This window comes from Lepidochelys kempii, chromosome 4, assembly GCF_965140265.1.
Source record: "Lepidochelys kempii isolate rLepKem1 chromosome 4, rLepKem1.hap2, whole genome shotgun sequence".
Taxonomy (NCBI): domain Eukaryota; kingdom Metazoa; phylum Chordata; order Testudines; family Cheloniidae; genus Lepidochelys; species Lepidochelys kempii.
In genome coordinates, this window is record NC_133259.1 from 58,851,270 (window position 1) to 58,876,772 (window position 25,503).

The window sequence follows — 25,503 nt, forward strand, 5'->3', positions numbered from 1 at the left end:
CTAAAGTCTGGCCCACAATGTTTCCTCCCAGCTTTCACCCCTTTCCCCAACCCTGGGAGGTTGCTTGCTGCTTTTACTTACAGGCACACACACCCTCCCTCCCTCCCTCCCTCTACTGGGGAGGGAGGGAGGGACAACAAGCTTGCAAACTCATGTGGGTCTGAGTAGGGAGCTCAGCCTCTGTTGAATCCTGGTCTGGAGCATCAGATGCTGGATCTGGAGCCCGAACTGTGCTTTGTTCAGAGTTACAGGCATTTCAGTGTTACGGACAACCTCTATTCCTGAGGTGTCTAACTCTCAGGTTCTACTGTATTTGCACTTGATATTAAGCTAAGTGTTTGGCTTCGTATGTGCTTGGCTTCTACAATTGCTGATGCAGTACAGCACACAAATAATTTAGTATATGCAAGGTTAAGTCTGCCTACTTATGCCTTGAATGCTGATAGCTTTCCATCCTAGAAAGGGTCTATATTTCAGCAACTTTTCTTCTTAAAATGAAAAAAATGTAATGAAAATGTTTGTAATAAATCTTACGGCCACAGTTAAGCTGTCTGGTAAATTTTAGAGGATTAAGTTTCGCTTGCCACACCATGTTCATAAAAAGATTATAAATTACAGGAGTTCCCTGAATTGTACTTGCTTACATATATCACACAAATTCATTCATTTTTCCTTCTTTTCTCTTGCAGGCAAAAATTGGATCAGGAAAACTTATGGGACCAAAAGGTGTTTCTGTGGATCGTAATGGGCACATCATCGTTGTGGACAACAAAGCATGTTGTGTATTTATCTTCCAGCCAAATGGAAAAATAGTAACCAGGTTTGGTAGCCGAGGAAATGGGGACAAGCAGTTTGCAGGTACACTTGACGGTAATATGTAAATCCCCTTTTCTTGCCTCTTCTGCTCACATTTGCATGATGTTTGAGCATGTTGAAGACGCTAGATATGAATTCTTTTTCCTTGTCATTTAAAAAATGGATGGGAAGAAAAGCCAAAGTGTGATCTTCAGCTTTCAGGAGCAGCACCAGGAAAAGGAAGGGTCTTTGTCTGAGACTTTTTTCTTAAACCTGGACGTTGTTCAGAAATTCATTGTGCTAATTTTCTTAGTTGGTGCTACATTCTAGGAACTTCGGTCATCTTAGTCTTTTTTCAAAATGAAAATCCATCTTTGAAAGACAGCTCTGAAATATTACTTTTACACCTTGTTAGGTTCACATTTTAATATACTACTCTGCAGTTAGCTTAATCAGTCAGGAAGATTAAAACATTTGTTCTTCACCAATAATTGTAACCAGTTCTTATTAGCCTACCCTCTTTGCCTGGTTATGTTTCTGGCTAATGACCTGGGGAAGATAGATCATAATAGGCATTTGATGAATGCCTTGTAATGTCTGCACTCAACTGCTGATAATAACTAATGCTTGTACAGCACTTTACAATCATCAAAGAACCATGCAACTATTAACTAATCCTATGTAGATAAATGAGTAAATTTTTTCCCCTTCTTGACACCTTTGAAAATGGGCATAGAGACTTTAAGTGCAAATTTAGGCATGGACAATCATGTGAGAGGAAATGGCTACGTTAGGAAAATTGCTAGTTACATGTCTAATTGGCCATTTGCACATGCCATTATGTTTGCACATATAATTGTGAAAATTAGGCATGCACTTTTGTGCATACCTGACTTGACTTGTCTAGATCATTTTGCAGGTGTTCGGTCACTTTGGATAATGTCCCCAATGTTAGTCTGGAGCTCTGATAAGTGTGCAGAAAGGGAGGAATACGGCCTTAAATTGTACACTGTTATAATATTGTCAAAATTTACCTTTCTAGTAGAGTAAGTAGCTGAATGTGTTTTGGCTTTATTAGATTCCCTATTCTAATAGTGCTTTAGGGTACACTTAGAACTGTGCATATTATTCACTGGAATTTTGGCTCTAGCTCTGCTAAATATTAAGTGTTACTAAAAATTTCTGGATATGCTGTTTTCCTTTCTTTTTAAAACTTGTAGGTATGAATTCCTGAGTACAGCTGAACAAGTAATCTCTAACAATTTATTTAATCAATTTACATTCTCTTTCTGCTGGTGGAATACCCATAGCAGATCACAAGTTACTTGAATTCAGTCCTTATTTGAATTTATGCATTGCATATATTTTCACATTTACTTTATGAATTGATCACAAAACTGGAACTTTGTATTGTGTTGACTTGTTGTAATTACTTAAGTAGCATGGCACTGAGATCTTCTAGCCCAAATATTTGTGTATTTTGGATTTAACAAATTGGTTTCTGCCAAAACTTGCATGTGCAGTTTTGATATATGGAGCTGGGTGAAAAATGCATTTTTTTCCTGATGATGATCACATATTTAAGTGAATTTGCTTTACTTATGATAACATCAGTTTTGTGTTTGTTCTAAAACTTGATGACTCAAACGTTTGTGAAAAGCGAACACAAAGTATGTAGGTGATTACATTTAAAAATGTGTATGAATATTTCAGAAACCTTGCTGCATTCTATCCCTGAACATTAGTGTCCTTACGTACCAGTGCTGGTTAATGAGTGATTGATTATTATACGGGGTTATAATCTGTGTGTAACTGGGAGGGCATTAGGCATTACTGATAGGTAACCATAACAGATGAGTGGATGGATGAGAGAACATATGCCAATTTTAAAAAAATGTACCATCTTACTTGGAAAATGGAATGAAAAGATTCTAAATTTTAAATTGTTGTTCCCTCCCACTTGACTAGTGATTGCTCTGAAGTCAGCCTTAATTTTTTAAAGAATGCAATGGATTTTTGTCATAACTTAAACCATTAAGTAAAAATCCTTACTTTTGAAGTTTAATTCTTCTTATTATTTTATTTATTTTCCCTCTTCTGTATTGCAGGTCCGCATTTTGCAGCTGTAAACAGCAACAATGAAATAATTGTTACAGATTTCCATAATCATTCTGTCAAGGTACTGTCAATTAATGCCATGTTGCTATTCTGGCAGTTCATATTATCTTTCCTCCTAAACTAAAAAAAAATTAAGCCCTGTTGTAATATAATTAAGTTGTTGGTCCAAGGTCTAATTCATAAAGTTGGATAAGAAAGAAGGGCTTCATTAAGGACTGGGAATCCAGAGATTTAACAAGTAATTTCTTAATGTAGGTACAGTTGATTTCTTGGATTGGGGTAATTTTTTATTTTTTTTCCAATGAAATACAAGTTGTAACTCAGATATTCAAAAAAAAAAAATCGAATGTGTTTGTTGTTTTGCCCTCCTGTCAAATAGTGTCTTATATATTGTATTCTGTTTATTGTTTTGTGAAAGATTTTTTTCCCCTTCCTTTAGGTATTCTCAATATATGTTTCCCTCACTTCTGGATTAAAACTAGTATAACAAAGAATAGTAAAAGGAGACCACATGTTAAATGTATATCTACATTGTCATAGATACATAGGTTTTAAAACTGGAGGGACTATTTGTGCCCATCTTATCTTAGCCCCTGCATAACACAAACCATAGAATTTCACTCAGTAATTCCTGCATTGAGCAGGATTGGTCACTGGGTTGGTGATGTCTTTTGCAGCCCTAAGAAGAGTCCTGCTTCATGACTGGTTGAAAAGTCCTATGACAAGTCATTATGTTTCTGTTGCCTCAGGTTAGTAATATTATAGGGCAGGAACGATGGTTACCATTCAGGTAGCATATCAGATAGGTGTATGCTGGTGGGAGGCCACTGAGTTTGGAAGAAGTTATTACTCGCCTGCATAATTTTTTTTTTTCTGGACTTCAAGCTTCCTCTCCAATTTGGAATGCTACTTTTTCCCTTCTCTTCCGCAAAAAACATAAACCAAACACACCCCACCACTCCCACACACCCAAAAAGAATGCTGCTATGATTCAAGAAATTCGTAGAGGTGTGCAATTAAATATATTGGTTGAAATCTTGACTCCAGCGAAGTCAATGGAAGTTTTGACATTGACTTTTAATGCGGCTGGGATTTCACTTCCTGTTCTGCTGAATATCAAGATTTAGTTGTCTTGATCAATATTCACATTGTAGAGCTACAAATCTTAACATTTACTTCCAAAAATGTTACTGATTATTGTCACATGAATAATAAAATGTACTGTAATTTACTATCTTTAACCTGGTACTAAATCTCTAGCTTTTGAATTGTGACCTTCCATACGGTTTTTTTGGAATTTGAGAGGCAATAGCAACTCATGTGGTTTGGATTACAACAGAAAAAGCAAGAGCACTGCAGGAGCCATAAAGCAGATTAGTTACATGGCTCAGCAGCAGGAGGGCTCTGATTTGATGAATTATACCTTCACCAGCATGGTTTACTGCAGTAATAGGAGTGATTGCAGAGACCTTCAGAAACTAAGGGCAGTTTACAAGACACGCAAGCCAGTCAAAAGAGAAGTAAGAAAATATGGCATCTAATTCATTAAATATGAATTTAAAATGTGCACATTACTGTCTTCCTTATTAGATTGAAGAGTTCCCATTGGGCCCTGATGTGATTCAGTACATCATAATAATTGTTTGTTCTACCTTGATGGTTTTAAAACTAAATTTGAAAAACTGACCCTTTTTATTCTTTTTTTATCTATATAATTGTCAACATTTTGGAAAGTTCTGTGCATTCTGGTGATATTTAAGTTATTTTCTTCTTAAAAGGTGAGAGGAACAGCAGAGATCAAATCCCTAAAATTCACCTTCTGCACCTGAAACCCTCCACTAGCATCCCCTCACCCCCAACCACCACTCATCCTCTCAATTATCTCCCCTGTTCTTCACCAGAAATAGATAAACACATATCTCTGCCTCTTTTCCTCTTACCATCAATTGATTTCTCCCCCTCCCTTCCTCCCTCCACTTTTTTTATTATTATTATTTAAACTTCAGGAGTCAACCTTACATATTAATTCATCTCCACCCCCATGAATTTTTCTCTTGCCACCTGTCTAATGAGGCAAGTCTCTTGTCCAACTTTTTTTCTTCCATTCCTCTCCGCCATCTTTTCTGACTACAGATTTATTTATTTATTAGCTCCCCGTACTAGTTAAGCACCTCATTTGCAGACGGGCTGGTTTCTTTCTGCACTTAGCTGGTCTGCTTTCTTTCTTGCATTCCCTCACATAGGTTATCGTGAGTCCCCAGCCATGAAACAGAGAGCTGGAAAGGTTCTGTCCCTAATCTTGATGTGAGGAGGAGACATGCCTTTGGGTTGAATGAGACTGAAGAGGGATCACTTTTTCATAATTTGCAACTGTCCTGTTTTGTCTGGGACCATGCTGGGAATTTATAGTCCCACCCAGAGACCCAGGCAGTTGGAAGAGGCCATAGATTTAAAGAAACAGGATGCACATCTTCACAGTGAACAATTTGCTATGCTACCCATACAGAGGGTGCAGCATGCTTTGTTTCCCGTGGCTAGCCAACTCTGATAGCTGGTATGGATGAAGGCTATGCAAAACAATGTTCCTGCTTCATCCCACTGCTCTCTTGCTTATACTCACTAGTTCCTAGTGTAGGATCCATGTGCCCTCCCCGTGTATACTCATGGTAGATCAGACCTAAAGGGAGAAGAGGGGGGTATGTCAGCAGATCACAGGATTGGTGTGAGGAGGAAAGGTTTAAAGAAGAGAAGAGTTTAAAAGCTCTCTTCTCCCATGTATTTCCACATAGGAAAGAAAAGACAGTAGAGGTGGGTTCTGTCTTTAAAGATCAGAAAATGCATGGTTTGGCTCGTATTTGATTCTAAGGAGGGGGTTCTTCTTATTTTAATAAACTGGTTAGTCAAGATGTAGGCTAGTTCAGGTGTTGCCAGTGAATACAAGAACTTCATTCTTCATTCATTCATGACTTATTTCCCCACTCCTCTACACCAGAATAATGAAATAGTAACAATTTAAGCATCTGAACACAATGAAATTTAGATATAATAAAATACACTGGCTATTTAAAAATCACAGATACACATAAGCATCACTCTGACTGTGTGGCATGTACTCTAGTGCCTTTTGGTAAGGTAAATATAATGCTTCTAAATCAGGGCAAAACTTCCCCAGAAAATAAAATGAGAAACATAATTGCCTACATCCAGGAGTACAGAAAAGACAGGCTTATCAAGTAGGATAGAGATTCTTGTGTGCTGGTTAATACCCAGTCTTGTACTTTACTTACCAAGTTGTTCTCAGGTCATTCCAGTGACAATGAACTGGACAACCAAAATGGCTCAGACTAGCTAGAGTTTAAGTAATATTTGACCTAATGCCTTTTTTTTTTTTAAACTTCATGTAGGTATATAACCAGGAAGGAGAATTCATGTTGAAGTTTGGATCTAATGGAGAAGGCAATGGACAGTTTAATGCTCCAACAGGAGTAGCTGTAGATTCTAATGGAAATATTATTGTAGCAGATTGGGGAAACAGTCGAATACAGGTAGACAAAATGTTATATATTTTTTAAGTTATTAGAGCACTTCTGGAAGGTACTGGATTAAGAGTCCTGGACACTGAAGCCCTCTGTTTCCCACAAAACAGGCACAAGTTTTATTATGCCTCAATGCTGACCTACAGGGCCACTTTTAGGACAAACTCCATGCTCTTTCAGTCCTTAGAATCTTTGCTATGACTGCTAATAAGGATGATGGTGGTGTTTGTCCACTTTACAAAATAGGAGTCTTTACCTAAAACAACTCCAGTGTATTTTACATAGGCCACATCACTGACAGCAGTCTGAAGATTTATGGCTTTCTCGAATGAATACAACCCTACCCCTTTGATTTTTCACACTAATCTTGGTATGCTGTGTACCTCCGAACTGGGACGCAGACCTACTGCAGTGTTCAGGGTAGGGAAAACTGAACAATTAAATTGCTGCATGGTGCAGGGATTGGTGCTCTTTGGGCAGCCAAATAACTTTTTAATATCTCACAAGAAATCCTGGGCTGCCAGATATTCATTTTGCTGAGAAGCACTTCTAGTTCTGCCTGCAGGCCCTAGCTGACAACCTTTCAGCCATTTGCCGAAGCAGGGACTATACTCACTTCCTGATCAAAGCAGCGAAGGAAGGAGTAGAAATCCTCAGCTGGCCTCCATGGGGAGGACAAAAAGAATGAAATGGTGCTTTTGGGGCCCTGAAGGGGCTACAGGGTGAAGATGTGTGTGGCTAGAGACCTTTCCTTGTCCTCCAATAGGACCAGCCCATGTCCCCCAAGATTCTCTTTCTCCTCATAGCCTGGGCCTCTCCTATTATTTTTAATTTGTCTTCTGGGAGAAAGGCACAATAATTTGTAATCTGTCTCTGTCTAGGCTTTCTCGTGGATTTCTGGCAGACCCATTTCCCTCATCCTGACTCTTCAGTTAGTGACTTGGGAGCCTGCTCCTCCTAATCTGCCTCCTCGGGGATGAGTAGTTTGGTTGCTCCTGCTTTCTGCAACAGCAGACTGAAAACCCTGCTCTGCTTCTGCCACCACGGGTGCAAACTGGCCCGTTAACACTAGGGCTGAGATACTCCATAAAGCACTGGACTATACAAATCAGTTGAAGTCAGATGAGAAATGGTATACAAAAAACTACTGCCCATAGAAAGTTTATACAGTACTGTACAGGCAGTAGTAATGCATAGTCACTGTAACTGAGGGTAGGGGACATACTTCAATAACAGAAAAAAGAAACTATTCTATTCAGGCACTGAGACAAATCCCCAGTAGCTTTTTATCTTTATCTTTTTATTTTTTTTCACCTATTGAGAAAATATTCTGCATTTGTGATGAAAGTTGCACTGTTCTGTTTCAAGTGTGAATCACAGTCCTTTCTCATTAACCACTCTCCCTTGCCAGAGAATATCTAATAAGCAACTAAATGTACGTATCAGCAGAGATGCTTCAGCTGGAGCTCACTTGATATAAAAAAGAGGAAGATACTGGCAGGAAATTCTCCGTGAAGGGCCCTCAACTTTGTAATCTATTCCCTGCTTTTGCTGAACCTGAGGACCTATCTACTAGGATTTGAGAGAAGCGTGATGAAGGCTGATACTTTTGGGGGAGGGCGGTGGGTAGTGGCGGTTTGATTTGTCGGAGATAGTTATTTTTGGAATGAGGAAGAGCTGTTGGTTTTATTTTTAATTTGATTATATGTTTATTTTTTGGCAAAGGCACCTACAGCCCTAGATAAGCTTTCTAATTTATTGTAAGTAAAAATAAATATTTTTATATGTGAATTTTTATACTTGGGAATAGGAGGTAAAGTTCTTTTTGCATTTACACTGGTATAAATCCAGAGTTCCTGAAATCAGTGGAAATATTGCAGATCTACACTCGTCTAGCTGAGAACATAATTTGGCCCATTATTTTTATCCCTATTAATACATATAACATTGCTTATGTGTTTTCCCTCCTTAAAGGTTTTTGATGGAAGCGGATCTTTTTTATCCTACATTAACACATCTGCTGACCCACTTTATGGTCCCCAAGGTCTGGCGCTAACTTCAGATGGCCATGTTGTAGTTGCAGACTCTGGAAATCATTGCTTCAAGGTCTATCGATACTTACAGTAACAATGGGCTCCGGAGCTGCCTGGCCCTTAACAAACGACTGGTCCCAGAGATCCTTAATCAGTCTATGTGGAGGATGTGTACTTTAATTATTTTTTAATGCTGAAGGAGTCTCCAGTGGACTTTTCATGTTGATTTCCAAACTTACCTTGTTTACATAGGATTTGCACTTCTTATGTTCCTCATTGAATTTATTGTCAGAGTTAATAAACGAAACCCTCTTTTGCCGAATTCATTAGGACAATGAAATATTAAACATGTGAACTGCAGCTTGTGGAACAGGAATTTAAGTAGTTGACTAATTTTGCAAATAAAATAAAATGAAAATATCTAAACTATTTGAAGGGGTTTATTTAACCTGTGAAGGGTAGCTCCTGTTCAGAGCTTCCAAATTTGAAAAGTGTCATTGTTATGCATTATTTAACCCAACATTGAAGACTGGGAGTCTTTTAGATCTCATTATCATGGTAGGTATTGCACATGTAACATTCTTCAGTCTTAGTATCTATAACAAATAGGCTCTTTTAATAAAGATATAAGGCTAAGTCATGCAAAATCCTTCCAGCTCTATTTGCCAGACCTAACACAGCTCAACTTTTAGTACTACACAAATCAGTGCAAATGTCCTACTCTTTGTGAGATTAACGAAGGATTGTTTCATGTGCTTGTTTCCAACCCCTCCTACTGCTCAGTGTGTTGTAAGCTTTTTCTAGAGATCTAAAATTTCTACAGCTTTGGAAAAACTGTACTGTAACGGTACATTAGTTACTGCTGACTTTCTGTAGAATGACACCTTCATTAACACCAAACAAAGTCCTTAGAATCAGAGTCATTATAATGTCATACCCTCATGTATGCAACTCTTCCATACATGTTCTTTAGTATACTTTCTAAAGGCAACTTGATGTATTCATCAACATATCACACAGGACAGAAAGCCACACAGGTACCCCTGTGGAGGACCTACATTGTACAACCAAAGGAACTGTGGTTAACAAATGTTGTATGGTGACAACCCAGGGTTATCAAAGTGATTTAACTCAAGAAAAATATGTTACAAATAAGAGTGAATTGAACTAAGTTCTGAAGTCCTTAGTCAATTAAATGTTTTCTGAAGACAAAAAAAGGACTGCAGGATTTGTCCCATTATGTATGTTGTGTATGTTTGTTTGACACAGGAATAAAGAAAATAAGTGTCAATGATTTGAGCAAGCCATTTGAGGACGGCAGCGCTCTAAAAAGGAGTCTTCCCCCCCACCCCTTGCCCAAATCTCTACTATACTTCCGAAACTCCAATTTAATATAACATGCTCACAGTCATATGACTTACTTAAAATAAAGCCAAATTTTGTATTTTCCTGTGTATAATGTGAACCTGCCCATTTTAAGAAGCACTAACTTTGTAAAGAATTGTAAAGTCGAGTCTCAAAATATGTGTTGATACTGTTCAGGAATACAGGGTCATGCCCTCTCTCAACCCTGTGCAGAGAGGCTACGGTTAGTATGGTGCCAATGGCTGAAATAATCTTGGAGTAGTTCCTTTTCTTTATTTAGGAATCTTTCCTCTTTTTAAAAAAAATAAAAAATAAAGTGGATGGGGGACCATCTTAAGTATGTCTGTACAATTGAAGTTTATTTTTGTTAAATTACTTGTATCATCTTGTTTTGAACAGGTTAATTCTGTTGTCTCAGTTCTTTTGAGAAACGTGCTTAACATCAATTTTCTGTAAAGAAGCAGACCTTGAAATTCATGAAGTTCAGTCTATTTTTTTGAATTGTTACATTTCTTGGGGTTTTTTCCCCCTACTCTTGCTTATTTTTTGCACTTAGAGCCCAATCTTGCAAACCCTTGCAGACCAAATTAGTCTCATGATTTTAGTAGGATGATTGGATTGTCTAAAGGCTACAGTGTTGGACTATAAAATGTAGCTGGAAAATTGGTAATAACATTTCTAAATTTTAAAAACCAAGCAAGTATTATCAAGAGGGCAAGGTATTTTGTGTTTGAACTTAGTTTGTCCTAAAATTCTGCAGGGAGGATAGAGTCCCATCCATTATTTCACTATAATTTATCCTCTTAAATTTCTAGATCCTTCTAGCCAACACTCTGACACACAATCACTCTGTCATTGGAGCACTTGGAAAGCTATTAACATACTATGAAAAAAGAATATTCTATATGTAACATTACAACTGAAATTATTAACCAAGAAAAGAAGTTCCACATATTTTCTTTGTTAAAGCGTTGAATAAAATTATAAATCTATTCCTGTAGGTTATTTTTAAAGGACAGTATTAATTTAGCTCAAAATTTAGAGTTTTGTAAAAAATATTTTTATTAAGCTTAAGATAAATGGAAGAGTTTTCATGAAAAGAAGGGAAGGGGTGGGAAATCAGTACAGGCCAAATCCTCCATTGACACAGAAATTCTGAGGCCCACAGGGATCAGTCCCTAAATGGGCTCTTGAAAAAGATAAAACACATACTCAAGATGATACCATTTCATGTGTACATACATGTATGTACATTGTTCCTCTAAAGATTTTCAGAAAATAAGATCGTTCCTTTGATCTGATATTAAGGCTTTTATTAATAAGGCTTAATTAATTAATAAGGCTTTAATTAATCTATGTCAATCTGTCACATCTTGATGAAATCTGGAACTCTTACATAATCCATTTACTAACACATTAAGGGGGATGTGGCCTTCTTCTAGATCCTTGTTCATCTTTTCTGTTGAGTTTTCAGAACCTGTGATCAATGCAGCACCCACTGATATTGACCAGTGCTGACAACTGCCCCTAATCTGGATTCTGCTTACACAGCAAATACTTCCCAATTGCAGTTTTAAACTCAGTGATATCAGGCAGTCCCTAATCTGCCTGGAACAAGAACACTGAGAAACACATTGCTTTCACAATGTGCTTTTGAAACCTAGTCAGCTAAAACACTTGGATTAAAGACCCCAAAACCAGCAGCTGTGGTAGAAATTTGGTAATATTTTATGGTGACAAAGTCTTTTCTCTTCCAGTTAAGTAACTGCCTGAATTGCACTATTTGGTCTACTGAGTTATTAGCATCTATCAAAGGCTCCAGGTAGAACACACCTCCTGTACTGCCATGTACACCCTAACTGTTCCACTGACTTCAGTGGAATGCTAGGAGATTGGCAACACAGCAGAGGAATGGTGGAGGTATGAGTTCTATGGAAGTAATATCAGAAGGTTTTCTGGGAGTTATGTTATCTGCAGTATTTTAGGACAAACTAGCAGACTATTTATTAATTTTTGAAATGGAAAAAAAGTATCTGTTCAGTTAAATCCTGAACAAACACTAATGCATTTTTTTACATTGATTTCAGTTACATTGCTGAAACTTTAAAGGAAAATGAAGATGGTTTGAGGCAAACATTGTCTAATGGTGTTGGAGACTTGTTAATTAGTAAATGCTGGTATGTTCTGTAAAAGTTACAGGGCTTTCAACTTTATAATTATGTTAATTTTTTTTATAACTAAGGATTTAGTGTTGCCATAATGAAAACTATAAGTGCCCATTAAGTTATGATAAAAGGAAATGATTTTTGTTTATGGATGACAAGTTATGAAGTCATGATGTACATTCAGAACTTTCTTGAAGATGAATTGTGAGCAGTGATTATTTGGTCTGTTTGTGGAGATTGTATGAAAGATATTTGTACTTAGAGTAGGATGCTCCTAAATTGGTTATGATGTTTCTGATGAATGTACAGCACTTCAGTTAATGTTTGTGAGCAACACAGCCTTAACCCTGATGCTTTTGCTTTATGACATGGGAATGTTCCATATTTTGCATAGCGTATAGCAATATCCCTGTGCTAGAAAGCTGTATCACTTAATACATTATACGTTTCCAGTCCTAGAAGTGAATATACATTTTTTAAGTTTTGTACATTCCATTTTTGTAAATCAGTTTCATATGTTTTGTGTATAGAACATATAAAGTCTTGCATTCTCAAACTGATATTGAAATATTCTAGCCATTTATTCTCCCCCCGCTCCTCCCCTTGGAGGACAAAATACAAACTGTTTGCTTAAGATCGAGGATGAAAGATGTGCATCAAAAAGTGTTCGTATGTGTGTAGTTTTAGCTTCATGTGTGCTGTGGTATTTTTGATGCTTTAGCCTACAATAAAAACTTAAAATTTAATCCGTCTTTGAAAAATCCATCAAATGCTGTATCTTACCGTGCACAAACATTTCAAATAATAAAAATAAAGCTCATTTCCTCTGTTATTTTCAGAGTTGGACTTATTTGTCAGTGTATCATATTCATTGTTCTCACAGATATCCACACTGCACTGAGAAAGGGGCAATTCTTTCAAAAGGAGAACCTCGTGCCACAGGTCACTAGGCAGGAAAACTGTTTTGTATGTGTTTGGCCCTTATCACATACACACAAAGGAAGAAGAGGATTTTTTTTTCCTCTTGCCCTCTGTTTTTGAGTGTTTTTATTGATTAGCAGGAATATGATTAAGAACTGTAAGCTTTCTTCCTTTAAGTCATTGAAAGGTGGTATCTATTCAGCTATGCTATAGTCTTTTAAGACCCATACTACCACTTGTTCTGTATACTCTGTTAACACTGACTCTGTCTACTGCAGCCAATGTTTTAGAAAAATAACACAGTATTAGAAAGGCACAGGGTTGGTATAAGGAAGCGGTCCAATGAGACTCCCTCCCTATGCTTACATCTTATTGGCCTGTGTTACCTTTCTCTTTTGATAATATTTGGGATTCCTTCTTAGTCTCTGGTGAAATCGCCCAAAAGCTGAATCCTGTGAAAAGTCAGTTTGGTCCAACAACTCACTTAAAAGTAGCACGGGTTCTTTCGGTGCAGCAGGGATGGCTCTGAGACAGCTGGTTTGCACAGGCTCATGGGGAGTCAGGTCTAGTGCGTTGATAGCAGGACAATCAAAAGTGCAGCACACCTCAAAGGACAGAAGCAGTCACTCTGTTTCTCTTGTCTTTGGCCAGCCCTAAGTAGGCATCCTTTTCCCTTTCTTTACTGCACATCTCAGAATGTGTCAGCAGCCATATTTCAACTGGGCCTCCAGTTTTTTTTCCTAAGGCAAAATTTACTAGTGTAATAGATCTGTAAGGCTTTGTTCTCATTCAACAAGCCTCACATTAATATATGGCTGTGAAGGACAGCAGAGTGCTGAACTTGCCAGAGCACTCTGTGTTTTGAACTTTAGCAGTACACAATCCATTCTATTTGGCTGCCAGCTAGAACAGAACACAATGAAGCCAAGCAGTGTTGGCCAGAATTTCAGAGATGCTGAGCACTTGCTACTCCTATGGAAGAGGAGGAGAGAGAACATGAAAGGAAAAGAGGAGAGAACACACAGCTGTTGGGGATGGGGAGGGGGGAAGGTGAGAAGGGAAGAATTTAGTCAAGAATTCTGTTGTTTTGAACAGCTCTCCAGTTTCTTTGAACATTCTTATTTAGAAATGCTAGTGCAAAAATTAACACAAAAGTGCTTAATGAAATATTTGCCTAAATGACAATGTCAGTGTCCTTCAGTATCTTACTTACCTATTCATTATAATAAATTGTTTAATGCTAGTACATTATTATTCCATATTAACTGTTCCACCTCCATTAGTCCTCTGCAAACATGGGCAACTTTTTCCAATACTCTGATTAGTCTTTCCATGAAGACCAAATCCCTCCCTACTCCACTAAACTGAATACTTTTCAATTATATAACTATTTGGTTTATTCGGTGTCTGGAATTTCTCCTTTAGGGGAACTTTAACAAATACTTTATGAAAAAAATCATTAACATACAAAAACTGTTTTTAACAAAGTTGCAAAGCAGAGCACTTAAAAGATAAGAACTGCCAGAATTAAGATTATTTATTATTTGTACTACAGTAGCACATTGGAACTCTGGTTGTGGAGTAGGACTCCACCATGTGAGGCAATGTACAAAAAGACTGTCCCTGCCTCAAGGAACTTATCATCAAGATTGCCTGTGCAACCTTAACTCGACTCTCCTGTGACCATGCATTATGATATTTAACTACATGATCACATACTGTAGTCTCTTCAACATGACACCTTCCTCATTCAGTGCACAGGATGGATGGTGCTGTATGTGATTATGTAATTAAAGACTGTATCATAACACATACCTTAGTGCATACCTAAATCATAATGCAACCTTAATTCTGGTATTTCCTAACTTTTGAGTGTTTGACTTCGCAACCTTTATGTTCTTTTAATGTAGTTTTTGTATGTAATTTCCTAGGTTTAAAAAAAAATGATAAAACGAATTGTCATGTATATTATCCCCATTATATTATATGATGATGTGGATCATCAGCAAGGTTGGTGCATTTAAATCCACATCGCTTGAGCTAATAGAGTAAATGGGATAACATGTGGACCAACCACTACTGAGAAATATAAGACACACTTTGCTAGTGGGTTTCACAGCTAGCCTCTGACAGCAGAAAAAGAATTTCGGGTTCCGGAGGAAAGTGTACTCTAGTAGTTACATATCCTTCTTTCCCCATCCCCTATCCTTTTCTTCTTCTGGTCCCTAGCATATGCCTGTGCAATCTCTCTCTGCCTCACATTCCCCTATCCCTGCCCCAAAGCCTGACTCTGCACACCCTCTGCATCCAAGTCAAACTGTTCTCCCCTAGGCTGCTTGGGCACCAGCAGAAAGAGGCTGAGAGCACAGGAAAGACAGTCTCCCTGCTCTCAGTTCCTGTGCCTGACACAGTAGCAGCTCTCAGCAGCTGGGAAGAGTAATTACAAAGAAAGGTTTCAGAGTAGCAGCCGTGTTAGTCTGTATCCATAAAAAGAAAAGGGTATGCATCCGATGAAGTGAGCTATAGCTCACAAAAGCTTATGCTCTAATACATTTGTTAGTCTCTAAGGTGCCACAAGTACTCCTTTTCTTTTTTACAAAGAAAGGGCTGCTCAGTTGGAGACTGGAGCATACTAAAGACTGATAGATAGGGTGACCAGATGTCCTGTTTTTCAAGGGACAGTCCCATTTTTGTGGACTTTTTCTTATATAGGCACCTATTACCCTCCACCTCCTGTCCTGTTTCCACAGTTGCTATTTGGTCACCCTACTGATAGACTCTTCAGATAATCTGCCATCATCTAACAAATCTCTACTGAGTGTAAGTGAACAGATTTTTCAGAGGTTCAGAACTTGGTCAAATTTTGGTGGATTTTGACAGGGACAGATACTAAATTTCCCCCTCCAAATTTCAAGATCTTGCTCAAAAGCATGAAGGCCCTGGAGTATCTTCACGAAATAGTTGTAAGAATTTAAAGTGGACAAAACAACATTTTTCTCTAATCTTGTTCTAGGAAACAGCTGAACCATTTTTGACTAAACTTAAAAACAAAACAAAAACAAAAAAATTCAGCCTTGGACATGGAAAATTCCAGCCCAATTAGTTAAAATTTGGGAAAGTTCTAGGCAACTCAAGGCTTATAATGGAAATTGTTAGCATGCATTTCGTGAAGGCTGCCGATCAGCTTCCCCTATAATAATGTTACTGTGCATCATTTAACTTGTCTGACAATAATAGTGTAATGATAATAATTGTACAATTAATAGCAGCCTTATCAGCTAATCACATACTTACAGGCTTCAAAAATTCAAATGGGCCTGTCAGCTCCAAAGCTACAGGCTGTTACCTGAAGTGTAAAAGGAGCAGTTGTGCTAACTCAACCAGTTGTGAGAAATGGTAATCACTTGTCCATGTCTGAAGTTCTGTTGTGCATTTTCACTCTGCTTGGATCCACTGCTCCCTACTCAGTGCTCTTCTAATTTAGTTTTAATCTGGCATTGACAAATTGGGATGTGTTAATAGAACTTTTCATTACAAGATAAAACTGATCTAATGATTTGTCCATTTGTCTATGGCTGCCAGGGCTCAGGCCAGCAAACTTGGTTGGGGATTAAGTAGGTTTACTCCAGAGAAAGTAGCCAGAAAAAGTTTCTAATCCTGCAGCCACGCCACCAAGAATGTGATCTTGTAACATTTCTAAGGGTATTAGTGGATTGGGTTGTGACACATGCAGGTGCTTTTTGTGAGCCGATATTGAGCCAATGCACCAGAATAGGGTTAACAGGCATTGTGATGTTAGATGTTTATTCTGTTAGATCAGTGGTTCTCAAGCAGGGGTATGTATATTCCTGGAAGTATACCGAGGTCTTCCAGAGAGTACATCAGCTCATTTAGGTATTTGCCTAGTTTTACAACAGGCTGCATAAAAAGCAATAGTGAAGCCAGGACTAACTAAAATTTTATACAGACAATGACTTGTTTACATGGTTCTATATACTATATCAGTGGTTTTCAAAGTGTGGGTGAGTTCATTTTAACGGGGTCACCAGGCCAGAGTTAGACTTGCTGGGGCCCAGGGCAGAAAGCCAGGCCACACAGAGCTGAAGCTGAAGCCTGAGTTTTTAAGTGAGGTGAAACTTGGGGTACATAAGACAAATCAGACTCCTCAAAGGTGTACAGTAGACTGGAAAGCTTGAGAATCACTGTGTTAAATGACATAAAACCAAAGTTTGGTACAGTAGTTTAAAGCTCCTATGGCTTTTTCTTGTTGTTGCTATAAGGGGGGTGCTACCCTGGATATCTGAAAGGCTCAAGTTCTGGAGTCCCTGCAGGCCAGAACTACTATATGTAATTGGGCAATATGCGGAAGCTTGGTCTGCCACTTTCTACTGTGTGGTTAAATAAAGAACTCAACAGCATGATTTATGGATGTGGCCCCAAGCACAGCTTTAAAGTGGGTGCCCCTTTGACACAACTTACTTCCAATGCCCTCCCTCTTCCCCAATTGCCAATGCCTTCCCTAGTTTAGTCACCCACTGTGCTACTCACACTTGATGCTTAGCACTTCATGGCACCTCTATGAAGCTGCAGCTCCTCATTCCTGCTTCAGCTGCTGTGTTTCCCCTTTGGCTTTAGAGTGGTAAACACAGGAGGAAAGCTACATTTAATTATGGGGTATGAAGTGGGCAGGAATAAGGCTCAGTGGGGATAGTGTAGGACACTGTGACGGGGAGTGGGGGGGAAGAAACTGTGGGAGGAGGTATGAAGGAAAAATTATTTGTGGGGGATGGCCCAAGGCAAGGCACAGAGACGGAAGGTTACTGGGTCTTCATAGCGGGGTCGGAGTGGAAGGAGGGTTAACATGTCTCATTGTGGGAACAAGAAAAAAAAACAGAAAACGAGACTGATTCTGTTGGAGAGGAAATTCATATTCATTTTCTGCTCCTGGTCTCTCTCATCTGAGCCAGAAGGAACTGGGAGTATCTGAAAGTCCTAGGGAGAGCCTCACTATATGTGATAACAACCTGTCAAGGTGCAAACACTGGGCAAAATAATGAAATGAGAAAATGAGAAAAATAAGAGTGCAAGAAACTTTAGGTAAGGTTGGATGAATTTCTAGAGCATTAATAATATATTCTATAACCTACATTTCATGTCTCATCAATTTACAGTAAGGAAAAACAAGATTGCCACTGGGCCAATTTGGGTAAAAGATATGGGGTATTACTTGAAGGTTCCAAGGAAGAACCACTATTACACCAGGAAAAGATTGGGGGTAAGTGTATTTTTCAGATTTGTTTTTTAGCTGGGTGGATTTAAAATTTACATAAGAACACAAGACAGGTAATCATCAAGTGATCCATCCCATCGTCCATTCCCAGCTTCTGGCAAACAGAGGCTAGGGACACCATCCCTGCCCATCCTGGCTAATAACCATTGAATTTATCTAGTTCTTCTTTGAACCCTATTATAGTCTTGGTCTTCATTACATCCTCTGGCAAGGAGTTCCACACGTTGACTGTGCGTTGTGTGAAAAATATTTCCTTTTGTTTGTTTTAAGCCTGCTGCCTATTAATTTCATTTGGTGGCCTCTAGTTCTTGTGTTATGAGAAGGAGTAAATAACACTTCCTTATTTACTTTCTCCACACCAGTCATGATTTTATAGACCTCTATTATATCCCCTCTTAGTCATTTCTTTATTTAGAAACTGATACATTGCTAGTTAAAAATAGAAATTATATTTCTATTCAAATGCAGCAACTGGATCTGTTAATAAAATCTTCTCTTCTAAAAGAAATTTAAAAAATGCATATGCTTTTGAGAAATATTTAAAAATTAATCCAGAATCCTGGAATTGGCTGTTCTTTGACCTACAAGGAATCAAACTCCAAAATCCTTAGAACATTTCTCTGTGGGTGGGTCAGCTGGAACATCTAGTTTATTATTATCTTAAATTTGAATTTTGCTTATTAGCTTGAGTTGTATCAGATCAATGGATGTGACTTCAATAAAAAGCTGTTATACAAACGATGAAGTATAAATTGATGCAAACAGAGGGGGTAATTTGGCTGCTCCTGGACAGAAGGATCATGTATTTACTGAGGGACACCCTACCCTAAATTCTCTATTACTGAGGGACAATCTGTCACTATTGCTCTATTTGCTTTCCACACGCTACTCTGAGTATAAATTTTTATGAGTGATGTATCTGAATATTTGGATGCTAATATTTTAATTGTATTGTTAAATTTATTAACCTTAATTTGGGATATTGCAGATTAGGTATATATTTTATGACTTTTAAACCAAACTTTGTACTTTTGGATCATGTAAGCATTATACCCAGATGTGTAGGCACTCTTCCCTTAACCTGTGTATTAGATAATTTCAGCGTTAGCTTTAATAAAAAGTTTTACTGTAGGCACTTTCGCATGCTTGGCTATGAAAAACAGAGGCACCTTCAGGGAGGTCTGCTTAATTTTTGGAGACCTACAGCGGGAGATCGAGCAGGGAGATGAGTCAGGGAAATGAATTCCGGCAACTTTCACGTGATGTCCATTTTGAATTGGGGTGTGCAAAAAACTGGCCGTGGGGCTGCACCCAGGGGCCGAGGCAGGGGCAGGGAGAGATGAAGAGGCAGGTTAAACAAGGCAGGAAGACGCAGACGGAGCGAAGGGAAGGGGGCCCCGCTCTGGAGGCGCCAGGCGGCGCTGTAAGCTGCGAAAGCGGAGCCACCCCCACCGCGGCTTCCCGCTGCCCTTTGCCTCCTGGCGGCGGCGCGGAAATCAAATTTCGGCGCCTGGCCGGGCCCTCAGCGCTGCCGCCACCCCGGGCCGGACTCCCAGCTCCAGCGGGAAGGAGGCGACATGGTAAGCGGCGTCCGGTCCGGCTCCCCCTGCCCGGGAGCCGCGGGCGCCCCTGCGGGAACCGAGCTCCGGGGCCCTCCCCAGAGCCAGCCGCTACCGAGCCTGTCGGAGGCGCTGCTCGGTTTATGGCCTGGGCGCGCAGATGGGGTGACTGGGTGGGGGCCCGTGGCCGCCTGGCCCGCCCCGTGCAATGGGCAGAAGGGGTGTGCCCGTAGCCGCCTGGGCTGTGCTGGGCTTTCCTAGACCCGCCCCCCCGATCCTGCTGGGCCCCTCAGCCGTGGCCACCCGGCGCGGCCCCTCTGCAGGTGCCCGGAGTCCGACCCGTGGCCCCACAGCCCTGGCCCTGGCCCTGGCCCGGTGTGTTCCGGTCCGCGCGCGGCGCCTGCAGCCACCCCCCCGCCGCCGCCGCCGCCGCTCACTCGTAGGGGCTCCAGGCCAGCTTCTTTAGTCGGCTTTAAAAGGGGGGGGGGGGGGCGGTTCAGACAAGAACCAAGTCGCTACGAGTTTAGTGTATTAGCCAATACCTAAACACCAGGTCTTGTACTAGAGGAGAAAATGCGGACTGCCCCAGTTTTGAAGTGAGTTAAATCCTGCATAACCCCATTGATTTCACCCATTAAAAATGTTGACTTTTAATGGGATTTCATAGGGTGTAATTAACTTGTGGAACTCAATACCACAAAATCTCATTGAGACCAGTAGTTTAACACTGATTAAAAAATTTAAAAAAAGATTTAAAAAAGGGGGGCTCCCCATTTATAGGGATAAAGAGTGTCCCTGGTTATATTATGTCGGGTATGAAATAGCCACCACTTTCCAGAGGTTAGGAAGAAACATCCAGCATGAGCAGACTATCCCATGATTGTCCATTACTGGGTTTTTTGTACCTGCATTTGGTACCCTCCCCTGCCAAAGACAGGATACTGGAGTAAATGGACTGATTAGTCAGTATGGCAAATCCTTATGTTCCTTTGCTTGGAATTTGGCTCAAAATTCCAAACTTTACTAATGACATCACAAACTTTCAATGTAGAGTTTAAAATAGGCTTAAAACAATTGAGAGGCCCTGTTAGGGAAGGGGATTTTCTCCATAATGAAACCAGCTGCTGTTTCCTTGGAGTTGCAGCTGGGATTGGGGTTATGACAAAGGAAGTGGTAAAGAGAAACAGTTGGATAGATTGTAGGGAGCAAGAACTGGTTGTAGGAGGAGAAAAGAGCAGAGATGTAGGCAGGCTGGAAATGTGGAGAGAACTGAACTTGAATCATGAGAGGATCTTAGAGGCTTTGAGAGTTGAACCTTAGAAAGCTGGGTAGGTGCATTAAAGTGCTCTTCTATCAACTTTGAATCATCAGATATAGGTTATTGGATTACCCAATGAGAGGAGGAGTGGACCAGTGATTAGAGAACTAGCCTAGGTCTTGGGAGATTTTAGTTCAGCTCCTTGGTCTGCACACGACTTCCTCTGTGACCTTGGGCATGTCTCTTAGCTTTTCTGTGCCTCAGTTCCAGTTGTAAAATAGGGATAATAGTATTTCCTTATTTCACAGAGGTTTGTGAAGATAAATATGTTAAAGGTTATGAAGTGCTTTGAGACCTGTTGATGAAAAGTGATAGTGATCTGATAGGTTTTACTGTTAATAATGTGTTCTGGTAAGGCCTTTGTTCCTCTACATATGATTGGTCTCCTTCATGTTGCTTTTCATCTCTCTATTTTCTCTGCCACTTGAGATGAGGCAGAGGTGGGTAAAGTTTTCCCAGTAATTTTTCTCATACCATCTTCTATTGCAAATGGATGGTAGTGTTTTTGTATAACAGCTTCATATAATTACTTTTAATCCTTCTCTGTCTAAAAGGTGAATTCAAGAATTTAAATGTCAGGATTTTTCCCATATAAATTCTAATTTAATTTATGTTTCTGTAGCACTGGTCAATGCAATATTGATTAGCTGCACTCCATATTTCCAATAAAATCTTTTAAAGCTGCATCTGTTTTATGTTTTTCCTCCCTGTTAGTTGCATGTGGACCAAACTAATTTTAGCTGGAGGCCACCACCGTTATAACAGGTCATGTAAAAATAACTTGCACTAGGCCCAGTCTTCTTAGCATATGTGCAGTGTGCCTCAGATGGCACGTGACCAGGATTCATCACTGAATTTGGTCCGCTGGTTGGATCATTAGCTTACCTGGCATTGGGCTGGGTACTGATGGGGAGTGCAGTATGAACACTGATCCATTAGGCCCAGTGATGAGTAGCATAGCCAAAATTGGAACACAAAAAGGTTTTGTGGGATTTACATGGACAGTTTCCCATACATCCAGGTGTGAACAGAACTTATAGTAGCTTGATTGTGGTTATACTGTCCACACAGCCCCATGAACATCAAGAATGACTTCCATGCTTAAGTAAACTTGAGTAAACTTAATAATACTGCATGCTACCAAAACATTATTTAAAATGTCATGTTGTATTTACATATTTTTGTTCCCATCATTGCCGATTACCAAGATATTTGGGGAAAAATAGAACCCTTATTAACTTCTAGTCAATCTGCTGTTCTTATTTATACAGCAGTGCCATATACAAGTGTTTGTAACATCAAAATCTCTTTCATAATAACTAGTTGTGATGTCACCAATTTAGGTATGTGGCAGAGTTGAATAAATCAGATGGGAAGAGTTTATGTAAAAAAAAATACAAAATTTAACAAGGCTTTAGTCAAATAAACTTTATTACAGTGAATTAATTGTTTTAAATTGATGCATAAGTGACTGCTGAATAAATTATCTTCCAAAATTAAAATTTTGTACAATATAACTTAAAAAAATCCAAAGCAATCTGGCCCTTGTCCATGACCACAGATGATAAACGCAAACATTTGTTGCTCTTGCATATAACCTGTTTCAAAGTGAAAAAGCCGTGAAACTGACAAGAGTTCCATCACTTTCAATCTACTGCAGCTTTGATATGCTATGAATAGCTGAGGCAAGGCATGATTCTCTCCTTTCAAAGTTCTATGTGTCCCTGAACGCTACTTACCTTTTCTAGGAACTCCCCAAATTCACTTTCCCACTGATGAGTGTTTTTAAGGATTCTTTTTAGTATATGAAGATTATGCAGCATATTTTTCCAGTACATAATGTGATGCACTAGCACTTTCTTCCAATGGGCTTTAAAGGGACACTATCAACTTAAAAAGTCACATTTCTGCTTAGAAATATTTTATATGCTGCTGTTACAAGTAACACTTGATGGGATAACATGATTTTGGTAATTAATTGATCTTTAAATATTCATGGTAAATAGGCCCAATGGCCTGTGATGGGATGTTAGATGGGGTAGGATCTGAGATACTACAGAAAATTCTTTCCTGGGTATCTGGCTGGTGAATCTTGCCCATATGCTCAGGGTTTAGCTGATTGCAGTATTTGGGGTCGGGAAGGAATTTTCCTCCAGGGCAGATTGGAAGAGGCCCTGGAGGTTTTTCGCCTTCCTCTGTAACAGGGGCATGGGTCACTTGCTGGAGGATTCCCTGCTCCTTGAAGTCCTTAAACCAAGATTTGAGGACTTCAGTAGCTCAGACATAGGTGAGAGGTTTATCGCAGGAGTGGGTGGGTGAGATTCTGTGGCCTGCATTGTGCAGGAGGTCGGACTAGATGATCATAATGGTCCCTTCTGACCTTAGTATCTATGAACGCTCAATATAATTGACAGAGATTGGAGAGGAAAATACTTTTCAGTTTTACTTTTCTGTATTATATTTGTATATAATCCGTTCCAGTGTTTCCCTGTATATTCCATCAGTTTCCCCTGCTAATTGTTTGACACATGATGAAAAGAAAAATATTTGAAAAACGGAGCACAGGATCTGTTCCAAGAGGTGAATATAGCTGAAGCTCTTGGTAATAGTGACTATAATATAATAAAATTTAACATCCCTGTGGTGGGGAAAACACCACAGCAGCCCACCACAGTAGCATTTAATTTCAGAAAGGGGACTACACAAAAATGAGGAAGTTAGTTAAACAGAAATTAAAAGGCACAGTGCCAAAAGTCAAATCCCTGCAAGCTGCATGGAAACTTTTTAAAGACACCATAATAGAGGCTCAACTTACATGTATACCCCAAATTAAAAAACAGAGAACCAAAAAAGTGCCACCGTGGCTAAACAACAAAGTAAAAGAAGCAATGAGAGGCAAAAGGGCATCCTTTAAAAAGTGGAAGTTAAATCCTAATGAGGAAAATAGAAGGGAGAATAAACTTGAGCAAATGAAGTGTAAAAATATAATTAGGAAGGCCAAAAAAGAATCTGAAAAACAACTAGCCAAAGACTCAAAAAGTAATAGCAGTTTTTTTTAAGAACATCAGAAGCAGCAATCCTGCTAAACAACCAAGGGGGCCACTGGATGACTGAGATGCTGAAGGAGCATTCAAGGATGATAAGGTCATTGCAGAGAAACTAAATGAATTTTTTGCATCAGTCTTCATGGCTGAGGATATAAGGGAGATTCCCAAACCTGAGCCATTCTTTTAGGTGACAAATCTGAGAAACTGTCCCAGATTGAGGTGACCTTAGAGGAGATTTTGGGACAAATTGATAAATTAAACAGTAATAAGTCACCAGGACCAGATGGCATTCACCCAAGAGTTCTGAAGGAACTCAAATGTGAAATTGCAGAACTTCTGTGATATATAATTTATCATTTAAATCAACTTCCGTACCAAATGATTGGAGGATAGCTAATGTGATGCCAATTTTTAAAAGGGGCTCCAGAGGTGATCCTGGCAATTGCAGGCCGGTAAGCCTAACTTCAGTACTGGACAAATTGGTTGAAACTATCGTAAAGAACAAAATTTGTCAGACACACAGATGAACATAATTTGTTGGGAAAGAGCCAACGTGGTTTTTGTAAAGGGAAATCATTCCTCACCAATCTACTAGAATTCTTTGAGGGGGTTAACAAACGTGGATAAGGGTGATCCAGTGAATATAGTATACTTAGAGTTTCAGAAAACCTTTGACAAGGTCCTTCACCAAAGGCTCTTAAGCAAAGTAAGCTGTCCTGGGATAAGGGGGAAGGTTCTCTCATGGATTGGTAACTGGTTAAAAGATAGGAAACAAAGGGTAGGAATGAATGGTCAGTTTTCAGAATGCAGAGAAGTAAATAGTGGTGTCCCCCAGGGGGCTGTACTGGGACAAGTACTATTCAATATATTCATAAATAATCTGGAAAAAGGCGTAAACAGTGAGGGGGCAAAATTTTCAGATGATACAAAACAACTCAAGATAGTTAAGTCCAAAGCAGACTGAAGAGTTACAAAGGGACCTTACAAAACTGGGTAAATAGGCAACAAAATGGCGGATGAAATTCAATGTTGATAAATGCAAAGTAATGCACATTGGAACACATAACCCCAACTCTACATATAAAATGATGGGGTCTAAATTAGCTGTTACCACTCAAGAAAGAGATCTTGGAGTCCTTGTGGATAGTTCTCTGAAAACATCCACTCGATGTGCAGTGGCTGTCAAAAAGGCGAACAGAATGTTGGGAATCATTAAGAAGGGGATAGATAATAAGACAGAAAATGTCATATTGCTTCTTTAAACATCCATGGTACACCAACATCTTGAATACTGCGTGTGGATGTGGTCACCCCATCTCAAAAAAGATGTACTGGAATTGGAAAAGGTTGAGAAAA

At 39.3% G+C, this 25,503-nt stretch overlaps 2 protein-coding genes across 22 annotated transcripts in view; both read left to right on the forward strand.

Annotated features, from left to right (window-relative positions):
- Positions 1-12,844, forward strand: part of TRIM2 (tripartite motif containing 2) — a 127,700-nt gene extending 114,856 nt beyond the window's left edge. For 12 of the 15 annotated variants that reach the window (XM_073341388.1, XM_073341380.1, XM_073341382.1 and 9 more), the window contains 4 exons: positions 690-870; positions 2,904-2,974; positions 6,318-6,458; positions 8,424-12,844. In XM_073341388.1, coding sequence (XP_073197489.1) covers positions 690-870; positions 2,904-2,974; positions 6,318-6,458; positions 8,424-8,576 — 546 coding nt within the window. In that variant the 3' untranslated portion in view covers positions 8,577-12,844. Of the gene's footprint in view, positions 1-689; positions 871-2,903; positions 2,975-3,590; positions 3,663-6,317; positions 6,459-8,423 lie in introns of those variants that run through there. The other 3 variants (XR_012158601.1, XR_012158602.1, XM_073341390.1) reach the window with 3 other exon arrangements.
- Positions 12,845-16,335: 3,491 nt separating this feature from the next.
- MND1 (meiotic nuclear divisions 1) overlaps positions 16,336-25,503 on the forward strand; it is a 53,259-nt gene continuing 44,091 nt past the window's right edge. For 5 of the 7 annotated variants that reach the window (XM_073341393.1, XM_073341394.1, XM_073341397.1 and 2 more), the window contains exon 1: positions 16,336-18,208. In XM_073341393.1, coding sequence (XP_073197494.1) covers positions 18,086-18,208 — 123 coding nt within the window. In that variant the 5' untranslated portion in view covers positions 16,336-18,085. Of the gene's footprint in view, positions 18,209-18,254; positions 19,804-25,503 lie in introns of those variants that run through there. The other 2 variants (XM_073341395.1, XM_073341396.1) reach the window with 2 other exon arrangements.